Source organism: Haliotis rufescens, unplaced genomic scaffold (assembly GCF_023055435.1).
Source record: "Haliotis rufescens isolate VD_foot unplaced genomic scaffold, xgHalRufe1.0.p SCAF_20, whole genome shotgun sequence".
NCBI lineage: Eukaryota > Metazoa > Mollusca > Gastropoda > Lepetellida > Haliotidae > Haliotis > Haliotis rufescens.
The window spans coordinates 21,030,149-21,042,529 of record NW_025963891.1 but is presented as its reverse complement, the minus strand read 5'-3'; the positions used below and the strand labels follow the sequence as shown (position 1 = coordinate 21,042,529).

Below are 12,381 nucleotides of genomic sequence, written 5' to 3'. Positions count from 1 at the left end.
TGAGTGTTTCACACTAAATCATTGAATGTTCAAGGAATGCTCGGTGTGATAATGGAGGTTGATACAATAGCCATCCGTGTCATATTAGGCATTCCTCCTTTAATATTTGCCAACAGAGGCACCCCTATCATTCACCATCTATGGCAATTTGGACTAGTCAATTAGTCATTCATACCAATTGGAGTATCCCGGTCAGAAACTCATCCTGCTAACAGCTGTAAAATTAATGATGCTGTATAAGCAATATTTACTCATTCAGTAAAACTTGCATGTCGCGAATTAATGAGAGAAATATGTTGGATTTTCAGAATATTATCTAACCATTTATTTAAATGGTCAGACACTACCAGTTGTCTGCTAGTCTGAGTAAATCTGGAAGGACAACCCATTTAACCATTAAAACCCTGCTTATCCGATATACTCGAAATATGTAATTATTTTACATAAAGTCTATCTTGAATTAACTGTATACTAATTTCACTCCTGACTTGTTCTCCTTCACCACTTGAGAGGTTATTTGGAGATGCAGGAGGATGTTTTACTGCCCAGTAAGGTTCTGAAACTAGTCCTGGGTTATTTGTGGCTGGGAAACTAAAACTGCATGTCCTGTCATGTTGAATTTCCTTAAACTTTTTGAAACTGAATCAGAAAGTTCCATGCTTGATCCACAGCCAGTGAAATGTGTGGTTGACTTTTCAGTGTTCAGAATTAGCAGAAAACAGTAACTTGTTCAGGGAGAAGGAATTCATTACCATTAGGTCAAAAAATTAATTAGCTCAGCTTTGCAATATTTGTTCTTACCCAACCCAAGCCAACATTTTTGGTAGGTTAGTAGGTAACTGAGTTGATAGAGAGTTTAATTACCGTGCTAGCCTTGGTGACACATTGAAATTACTGTCACCTTGAACCTTGGAAAAATATCTTTCTGATTTGATTTACAATTTTTAAGGCATATGTTCAGTCACTTTTCTGAAATAATGAAATAACATGAATTAGTATATTAAATTTAGAATATCATTGTTATCAGATTGTGAAAACCTTTTACAAGTTTCCCCCACGTTGTCAAGTGTTTCAGGTTACATATATTATGAGTTTGTTATCAAATCAGTGTGGCTGTGCATACATCTACTGGATAAGTGTGTGGGTGGTTAGATTCGTACACATATTATATATTTGTACTCCTTATTGATGTCTTAATAAATACATTTATGAGGATTATATTGGTTTTGGTGAATGCCTGGGGATAAGACTACGTGTTATCGTTATGATTTACAACGTATCATACAATCTGTAGGTACTGCTGCCCATGTGATGTCAGTGTACTAGCCAACACTGTACCCTTGCATGTACCTGTTTGACTGTGCTTAAGTGGTAGTTTTGTGATTTATTAGCAGTTTGAATACCATCCGCAATGTGGGTCCAGCTTGATGAGGCTCTGTCCACTCAAGACAGTTGTAGGAATTGAAGCATGCTAGAGCTTGACATTGCCAGACAGCTGATGAGCTTGTAGCAGGCTGATGATGGCGATTGGGTTGAATCAAGTTTTGATTTCATTTGAAATGGGATGGAACTGTTTTTGAAGCAAGGTTTATGTTTGGTTTACAGAAAAACTTGTACTTATTAGTGAAAAAAACTTCAAACTTGAAAATTTGAAATTAAGTTTAATGATTATTCCATTAATTTGATAATATATTGCAGTGACATTTGCATGGAAAGAGATGATTTTTGAACTGATATTAGCAGTTTCACAAAGGCCCACACATGAGAGCAGGCTGAATTTCCAAATTTGAAATTAAAGTAAATTAATAAAATTCAATTTATTTTTATAGATGTTTAATACTGCAGTGACGTAAGCATGGAAAGTTATGGATTTCTGACTGAGATTAGCAGTTTCAGAGAGCTCTACACATAAGAGCAGGGTGAGTTTCCACTACCGGGTGGGACTGACCCTGTCCCCTGTCCCCTGTCCCCTCCCATTCCCCAACCCCACACCGGGGTTATTGTCATCCCTTTATCCCACTCTCCCACCCTACTGTGATTTCCTGTTTATGTACAACTTGGGAGTTCAGGAGAGGGTCATGGATATTAAACATTTAGTATTGAGATGCTGTATGGCAGGTTGAATAAACCTACACCCTCCCTCAGATAGCAAGTGCCCCCCACGTGCATTTCATTGGACGGCATCAGGGTGACATTTTCAATGGGTGTCTTTTGGATAATACAAATAAGAATGGGATTCAATTTTTGAAAGATCAGGTGAAATGCTTTTAAACATTAATAAAACTTATTACTTTGGAAATATGACATAAATTCTAAATAATTACAATATATATAAGTGCAATAACCTGATGAAGTGCACCTGACCTAATTACTATGTGGAACTTAGTTTCTTATTACATTTTACTAAGGTCATTTGATTTCTTAAGTCGTATGATGTATTGGAAGTTTGAAATGTTAACAACCCTGGTATTTGTTCTGAATGTTGGCTATGTATGGTGATGAATGTAGGAGATAGGCTTCTGATAACTAGTTACATAAAGTATATTTCTGTCGTTGTGTGTGTGTGTGTGGTCTGGGGTGGGTGTGTATGTTTGCTGGCTCTACCAGCAGCAGCTGACACACTGACAGGGAGGGTCCCCTAAACACTGACGTGTTTGAGGGGGTGGAGTGAGTGAGTGAATATTGATTCAGGCAGCTTAAGCTACTGTATGTCAGGGACACGAGAATGGGCTTTAGGTTACTACAGTCAAACAGTTGTGTCAAATTTTGATGTGCTGAACTTATGCTTGTCTCAAAGAAAAAGAATGGTCCTTGCGTATTCTTTCTTTATTCATCATTTTCGGTTGTTTTGAACCTTGGATAACTCGACGCAATGGTGTTTCACTGTATACCCATTTTGGGAATCGAACCCGAGTTGTCGAAACAATGATCAAACACTTTATCCATGGAGCTAGGTTATGCTTCCTCTGCAAGGAAGGAGTACAAGGGATGAAATAAGGACTGAAGACGTTTATTCATTTTGTCCTCAACAGGGGTCACTTGCACAAAACAATCTTATCGCTAAGACTATAATTGTAAGTCTGTGTTAGAGTATGGGAGTTAAGATCATCTTTGCGCTAATCACTTTGTGCAAGTGGGCCCAGGTCTTGAGCATCCTTGCTTTGACTATGTCATCTGTGTGTGTGCCATTTCTTATATTTCCTTTAATCCTTAATTTCTCAATTTATTTTCTGCTGTATGTTTAAATTTTAACAAAAATCACCTGAATATTCTGGCAAAAGTGGTATTAGATATATTATTTTCCTGAAATCTCTGCATTGAAGGTTCAAGGCATTAATCCTGTGTGTGAGCATCAGTTTAAGCTATAGTTCTATGCGTGATACACTTGTGGATAGTAATGTTCTCCAAATGCAGACATGGTTATGTGTTTTTAAGTAGCAATTAAGTTGGGAATGACTGTTGGCCATAGAAACATAGAATGACATAAACATTATCATTTGTCAATGTAAATTTGTTTTCAATGGTAATATTTATGCATGGTTAATAACTGATTGAAGAAAAATGGTTGTTAACACCATACCCCCAACAGTAAGGCTTCTGTTTGTCTGAATCGAAGCCCAAAAACGGCAGTGAAAAAATTGTATGCATAATTTCACAAATGCTCATTTGATTAAATATGCTCCATAAATATATCCTCAGACACATGATGCTTGTATTCGTAATTTATTTGAAGTTGCTCCAAGCAAACACTGCCTGACACTTCATTGATAGTGAGTCATGGCAATAGCTTACAGCGTGGCATTGAACGGCAAAGAGCGAATATAAGACAATATTAATATTCACACATGTTCTGCAACCTTAAAGGATTTGTCGCGCGTTGTATCACTGTTGTATTTGTTCACTCAGATTCTACAGTAGGTGTTTGTTGTCTCGGCAAACCCGGGTCATAAGCACTAGACACGAGTTTACAAACATGCAGAAAGACATGCCTTTTTTAGAGCTACCTTGACAATTATAGCTTTTCTTATTTGCATTGCTGCTATATATGGCAATGACATTTCAGAGCCGCTTATTAATTTAGAAAGTAAACAACTTTTTTAGCTATCAAACAAATGTGTTGGTTTTGTTGGGATTTTTTACGGGGTGGGGGGATGGTTTTGTGAAAATGTGTTTAATAGTTTGAATAGTATGAATTGAATGTGTGAGCATTTGTTATTGCAGTCAAGGGTTAGTTCATTTTGGTTTACACTTTCTGATAAGTAATTTCTTATTCATTTTTTCATGCTTAAATTTTAAGATTGTTGAAAACACACAAAAACCAGTTTTGAAATTTCTTTCTTTCTTTCTGGTTTGTCTTGCCTGAAAGATGCTCAAAGGGGAATAACTCTGTTTATCCCCCAGGGTTGACGGAGAACAGTTTATGTAAATAAATCACTTTGCTAACAGTATGAGACACAGCCTAGCTGCTGTGAAGTCAGCGACACTAGTGGAAGGTTGGTTCCAATCATTGACATTTGGCTGAATGGGGATTGGGTGTGGAGTGTGGTTGAGGTCAAGCATGGACGGAAGGTTTTGTTTTTTTTCCATCAGAGACTATGAGTGCGTACCTCATATTACACATTAGCATCTTCATACTAGGGAGTATGTAATCATTACAACATAGCTTTTGTCAAGTCCACCCAAGTCTTTAAAGTAAATCTGAATCAATTGAGAAACAGTTTTACAAAGTTTGAGCAAAATGATATCAATGTGTTTTGAGAGCTTTCCTGGTAGCCTCTTATTGACACTGTCTATTAAATTATTGTTTGTGGATAGTAAGACTACATCCTTCATATTTTCAATTATTGGCATTGATATTAGGAGGAATTTTGTTCCTCAGTAGGTTTTTGTTTGTTGCAATTTTGATAAGTTTCGTGTTTTAAGTTTTGGGAAGAGGAAGGGAGTTCTGTAATATATGATAAAATTTTGTTTGGAGTACATCCTGTTTTGTGCTATGCAAATAGTTGCTGAAGTTAACAAGCCCCCACACAGAGGAAATACATTCTCCCAACTTCCTCCAATAATTTGCTTCAATACTTCCTACTGTGTCTATGTAGAGGTCAGAGGTTACCACTTGAACAGGTCAAGGTCAGTGGTCACTTTAGGATTAGTTGTGAAATATTTTAAATGCTCGCAAAGGAAATTGTTTGGGCTGTTCACAGATGTCATGTTTCGGTATTTCTGTATTGTACCATAATTTCTATTACATTGTATTTCAATGGTATTTAAGGATTATATATATCCATGTATGAAGAACTTTAAGATTTGAAGAAGCATATTTTTACCGTGATGAGAAATCTGAAATATAAACATCATATTGCTGCAAATTAAAATTAATTTCAATGGAATTTTAGAAAACAAAATTCTGTGACCAGTTAAGGGTTTGTCAGAATATAATACATGGATGCGTATTCAGGACTTCAGAGCAGATGGATGACTGTCATCGAAAATGTCCATAAAATAGCTTTCAAATTTGGTAAAGACACAAGGATGTCCTATAGATAAGAACAGATAATGTATTAATTTATTGCAGGGACATTCCAATTAGGAACAGATGAAACATGGCAGGGGCATTATCGCAAACATACATGTATATATTCATAAGCTCATAGCAAAGCAAATACAGTTACCAATAAGACAAAATCAAAGAAATCTTGAACAAATATAATATCCAAAGTTAATGATATCCAGAAAGTATCCTAATGCTATTTGACTCGAGCAAACCGCTGGTATTGTAACAGCCTTAGTGTAGAGGATGGTGCCTGGTCATCACATATTGATTCCCATCTCCGGCCCACATCTCCAGTGTGGCTGTTTGGACGAACCAAAACCTGGATGTCAACAAACAGTGAACCACAGGAGATAATCCCCTTTCCTTCAGAGTTAGCACTCGGTGGTGTGGCTAGGTGCGAGGAGACCCTGCCACCTTCCTCAGTCATTGGACACTTAGAATCATGTCAAGGGTCATCATTTTAAATAGGCTATGAGGTATGGTGGTCTTGCCTGGTTGTCGGGTTTGTGCCATAATGTATTTGTAGTTGGATTGTCTTACAGGCAGATGGCATTGTAGCCATTTAGCTTCAGGCTGTTCCATTGCTTCTTCCTAAGGATGGCTGTTGTGTTATTTACTGCCCCGCTTGTTAGGACGGAAATCACACTACTGATGCTTGTCCTTTCTTATCATTTAGTTTTCCCTTGAAAGACTTGGAAGAAAAACAATGTTTTTGTCCAGTAGGAATTTTTTTATTGCAAGGGGAAAATGTGATTTGACTGTGAAAACTGGCAAGAGTGATTCGGGTAGCGAGGCATTGGTTAAACGAGAGGGCAATTAATTAACACCATGACTAGAAGGGAATGGGAGGGAGAGTTCACACAAGGGCATGTAACTCTTGATTGAGACAGTCTAGGACACAACAGATTGAGATAGGGAATGTTGACCAAGTCAATTTAATAAAGGGAGGACGGGGATATTGACTAGCAGACGCAGTCTATTTATAGTCACAGGGGATGGTAGCGGTGAGAGATGCCATGGCCCCCGTGTCTCCATCAAGCAACATTTCCCCTTCATTCATGCTCAATTCCAGTTGTGTACCCTGGGGCTGAATATCACTGATCCTTCTTGCTCCATTGATTTCTATTGTCACGGAACATCCAATATCGCCACATATAGCTCGATCTGCTTTGTCATTCTTGCGGTAAAACTAAAAACTGGGCATGCAGATCCACAGCTTAAAGCAGTCAATTTAGAGGTGGTTGATTTATTGCTGATGCAAGCAATCTGTGATACTTATTGATACTTGTAGGTATGATTGATAGCACACCTGTGCCATGGAAGTCACATAAGCTTGTGCTTATTGGTGATGTATGCCTTTCAAATTGAAATAATCTGTGAATATAAGTTGTTGGTAGTTTTACTCATTAAGTAGTATATTCGATAAGGCAGGGTTAAGGATTTCCTAGACAAATGCCTAATTCAGTTGCCCGATATTTAAATTTATTTAGATATGTTATTATTTTAATTACCTTGTGCATCTTGACACAGGTAATCAAAAACATGAACAGAAAACCTGATCACAAGCAGGAGTATTTCACAAGCTACAAAAGATCTGTGTCAGAATAGGTCTTCAGCAACCCATGCTTGCATAATAGGCGACTATGCTTGTTGTAAGAGACGATTAACAGGATCAGTGGGTAGATCAATGCACATGATGTCAATCACTGGCGAGTCTGGTCCAGACTCGATTATTTACAGACGGCCGCCATACAAACAAACAAAACACAAATGTCATTGTAGACAGAAAGTGTAAGTAACACAATATCTGGCGTACTTTCATCCCCTATCAAAGTGAAGGGTCTGAAGACTTTACTCAGTAACTACTTGATAGGACTAAAGGCTATTTCCATTCTGTTTGACACCATCTGTATGATGGTATTGTAAGCTTAGATCCAGTGCAATTGGATAAGCAACTAGTCCAACTTGTGAGTTTAACTACGCAGTCTTTGAGAAATGTTTATTCTTAACCCATGTAAGTTATGTTGGTCAAATCCAGTTTTATTTAGATCCAAATTAAGAAGAAACACTTCTGTTTGCAGTAGTAGTTGGAATAAGATATATCCCAGAGGAATTATGGAATTTGATTCATAGATTGACTAGGGTGACTGTGGAAAGTATTGGTATATTGCGATGTTATGTTGGCGTAACTACCCTATTTCACCAGCTACACATAAAACCGGCATTCTGTGGTCTCCCTATCTACATCCCCGCAAGCTATGCAGTCATTCAGCTCGTGTGTCATGCAGTTCACTCCACAGGGAAATATGACAGGTCATTTATACATCATATACTTTTGATATTATTTATGATGATGTTTAAGTGGAAGCTATTTCCTGGTAGGAGTCATTTCATGTGTTCCGATGTTTTTCCTTACACCTTTGTTTCAATTTGCTGCTGACACGATTTATTTACGCATATATTGCATTTATAGTTGATTACCGTATTCGACGTAATAAGCGCCCAGGGCGCTCTCAAAATTAGAAATATGGGGCTCTCATTAGAATATTATTTTGTTGAGTTGAGTTGAAAGATAAATTTCGTGGTTTATGCTGACAGCCTGGAATGTTTATATACGAGAGATATATTTTTTCCAGAATTTAATTGCCCATAATTAAGGGTGCATATAACACACGAGTGCGTAGTATACGCGAATAAATAAGTATTGCGTACATTGATCAATCGGAAAGGGTGCAAATTGGGATTGTTCACGAGCCAATATATTAGCAAATATCGCCGTGGGCGCTTATTAGAGCGGGGCGCTTATTACGTCAAATACGGTATGTCATGGACTTTTCCATATTACATTACGAGAATAATATTTGAAAAAATCAATTATCTTCAATTTCTGGGCAAGAAATGGGAATGAAAGTATTTTATTTCTGATGTACGAACCACTAAATACTGACACAAGATTTACCAGTTTACTCAACAAATCAGAAGAGGTCTTATGCCCACACTAGTTTTATCAGTTTAATATTAAGGGGGATCTTCGAGTTCTTCAGGTCCTCTATGGTATTTGTATGTAGGGCCCTCCTATGGCAAGGCCCCCTTGACTTTATTGCTTAATTTAACACTGTTTCAATGTTGCCTTACAAGGAATTGTTGTGTGTGTTGGGACAGGGAAGGGTGGGGTGGTGAATCTGAATGTCAGGATTTGTAAATAGAACAGTTATCAAGGTATATGGTTCGTGCCCACACTGGTAACACGGATACACAACTGTTGATGTTATGCCATAAGGAACCAGTCACCTGTTGACAATAATACTTTTATCCCTCTGTTAACCATAAACTTGTTGGTTCAGAATGGTTAAGTAAGCAGATAAATGGGATCAGTTCATTGTAGTGCATCAGTATGTATGTGTCATTAACTATTTACCAAACTATTAACATGGCACCATTCTCCATCATCATTGAATTAGTGGGTTATGTTTATCTTGTTCCGACAAAATCAATCAAATACATATAAATTGTACAAACACAAGAATTTATGCATGAAGACATTAACTGTCAACCAGTTGGTTTAGTTAAGATACAGTGGTACTTCTCATTGCTATGATGTTTCTGAATGTTATGGAGTTGTCCAGAAACATGAAGCTACATTCATTGTGAGTAGCAGTTAGTACATAATCTTTACTTTGGGGTAGCCTAGTGGTTAAAGTGTTCGCTTGTCACACCGAAGACCTGGTTTCGATGTGTGAAGTATATTTCTGGTGCACCCACCATGATATTGCAGGAAAATTGCTAAAAGCAGCGTTAAACCATAATCACTCACTCACTCTTTAATTTTAATAACAGTCGTACATGTACATTAACAGGGTTAGAAATTTCTTGAATAAAAATGCCAGGCAGGGTTAAAATCATTAACACACAGAATAACAGTTCCTGGTGACTGAAGGTCACACTTTGAAGTCATAGTTTAGGAATTAAATACCATGTCAGGACGTATATTATAAAAAAAACAGAGCAAAGTGTTCTTAATAAGAGTAACTTGTGCAAACATGCATAGTAGGATACATTAAACTAAAACTGGGGACTCAGAATTTGAATAGGATGTTATCAGTGGCTATGACAAGGAAGTCGGACCTTGATTACAGGCTCATGTAGTCCGGTTCATGATGAAATGACACTCACTGGGTGTGTTGATGGAGAAAAGCAGTATTCTTGTGGACACTTAAGTTACAAAGGTAACATAGTGGGGTAGCCTTGTGGTTAAAACATTCTCTCATCACAACAAAGACCTGGGTTGGATTGCCCGCTTTGGAACAATGTGTGAAGCCCATTTCTGGTGTCTCCCCACCACCACCACCACCATGATATTGCTGGAATATTGCTAAAAGCAGCATAAAACAGTACTCACTCACTCACTCCAGAGGGTACATAAAAATCCTTTCTATCTCTGATTAAGCTATACAATTGCTTCTTTTTTTACAGAGTTCAAATTAATGATGAATATTAAATCCATACATAGTTGTCTATGAATAAATGTGCTGCTACGTAAGAAAGGGGACTCGAATATAAAAACAGATTTCTTCTAGAAAGTGTGTCTGTTTGTTCTTAAGTCCTAGTAAAAGAAACATTCATAAACTATTCAAAAGAGTACCCAATTGTTTTCATATGTGACATAATAGATTAACTATAGTCATAAAAATATATAACTTCTATTCAGTAGTATGTATGATTTCAATGTTTGTTGGGTGCATGGGTGCCCCAGTCGCCTAAGGCGCCGCGATTCGCAGTGCAGAGTTTCCTCCCACATTAAGCTGACACGCTGTGATATAACGGGAATACTGTTAAAAGCGGCGATAAACCCAACTCACTCCCTCGGTGACAGTTTATCAACACTTTGTCTTCTGTGCCTGATTGTAGGTTCTGCTAAATACCACTGCTGAGGTGGACACACTGTTGATAAATAATTGTCATGTGAATCATGGGACATACTAGGATCTTACTATGGGCTATAAATAGCTGGGGGAAATCCTCTTTGTGGTAATGGGTCAAGTGATTGGCAAGAAGCTGAACATTTACGTCAGCACAGTCCGGGGTGTTTACCCACGTATATGGGTTGAGAGGACACTTCCAATCAGTAATCAGTGTCGCAGTTGTTTGAGAAAGGAAGTCTTAACATAGACAATTACAGAATCAGTTTGACGACTATTTGTTTTGATTGACATGGTGGAAAGAATGAGATTTGTAGGAGTCTACAGGTTGCTTGTGTGAGTGGATAATAATTTAACAGGAGTTGATGGGAGTGTGGATTTCATGCTGTGATGACATGGACAACTTAGTCACACTGTTTTATCAGCTAGAAACCATTGTCAGAACTTCATGGTTTCGTTACAAATATTGACCTTTCTCCCTTTTTCTCTGGTGTTGATGTTGTATATTTACATCAATTCTTTTTAGAAATGATTCTTCACTAATATGGAATCATACTTGTTTGAAAGAATATTTCGCAACTGATTGACATATGAACATTTCTTACATTTCCAGCAAGCTGAAAAAATTCCCCTACTTATCCAAATGTATGTTTATGGTCATGACTGATATTTAAAAGATATGCCTTGGTTTTAATGTTTCATTATTTTTTTACAGTACTGGTATTTTCAATATTTGATTATATGTCTCAATAAGTGTTGGTTCGTTGCATCCAATCAGCGGGTCCATTCCCTGCCTGGGTACAATGTGTGAAGCTCATTTCTGTGATCTCCCATTGTGACATTGCTGGAATATTGCTGAAAGTGTAATACTGGCTCACTCACTCGTATGTCTAAATAACTTTTTATATGTTTCAGGTCTGCTGACGTCTTGGTGTGAGGAATTGGGAAGGTCGTTACTTTTAAGACACCAGAAAAATCGTCCCAACGATCTTGGGAAGGTTCCACCACCCGCCATGCACCAACAGATGAAATCAATGCCACCAGTGCATCCTGGGTAAGTTTTAACATCATTCCGCATTATAACTTCGCAATATTTTAAACTTAATCAGTCTGTAATTAGTTTTCTGATTCACTGTTCAATAATAGATGGCAAATTATGAGTTCAAAGAAAACTTTATTCGGTCATCTTTGACTGCAGGAAACAGTCTTTGTGTTATTTGATATAGGCTGTCCTCATCTTTTTAACCACACCGGAAAACACGGAAAAAAAAGGATGTGGAGTGAAATGTGTCATATTGGGGTGGTCACTGAACAATGCCTTTCATTGCGACCCAACACCCTCAGCATTTGTGGGGTAAAAGCGTCTTTTGAGTCAGGACAATGTTAACTACAGTTTCCCTTAAAAGAGATGGAAATCATTGAAGCGTGGGATCACTCCCAGGCACAAAAGCAGTCTTTGGCCCCGGTAATGGTTTGATAGAGTCTGAATGTAGGCCACATAAAGATCACCAAGCAGGACTTGGGTGAAAACTCCACTTGAATCTTTTGTTGGTCTTTGTGATACACTTGTCAGTGTTCCTTGGGCAACTCGACTTCACGAGACGCTTTAGAAAGCTAGGTTAACGTTGCACCCAATTACCAGCTGGCTGAGCAAGCGTTTTATATACCTCAGGCTGTTGCTTTGTGTGAAAAACATGGCTAATAATATGTGCGAGTGTTTAGTACATACACAAGAATGTTACAGGCTACGATGATTGGGCAAAGGTGTGAAAGGAGAATGTTATCTGACTGATTAACGAAGTATGTGGTGTCTGTGTACATGGAACAGGATTAATAGGGGACCTGAAAGTCTTTCTTGAATGGGGAGGAAAAGCTTTCATACAATTGAAACTAAATGCGGTTTGTGATCCA

General features: G+C 37.8%; 1 protein-coding gene across 6 annotated transcripts in view; it reads left to right on the top strand.

The window, feature by feature from the left end:
• LOC124137805 (zinc finger MIZ domain-containing protein 1-like) overlaps positions 1 to 12,381 on the top strand; it is a 423,984-nt gene that overhangs the window by 385,081 nt on the left and 26,522 nt on the right. For all 6 annotated transcript variants that reach the window (XM_046504266.2, XM_046504301.2, XM_046504293.2 and 3 more), the window contains one exon: positions 11,386 to 11,524. In XM_046504266.2, coding sequence (XP_046360222.1) covers positions 11,386 to 11,524 — 139 coding nt within the window. The remainder of the gene's footprint in view (positions 1 to 11,385; positions 11,525 to 12,381) is intronic.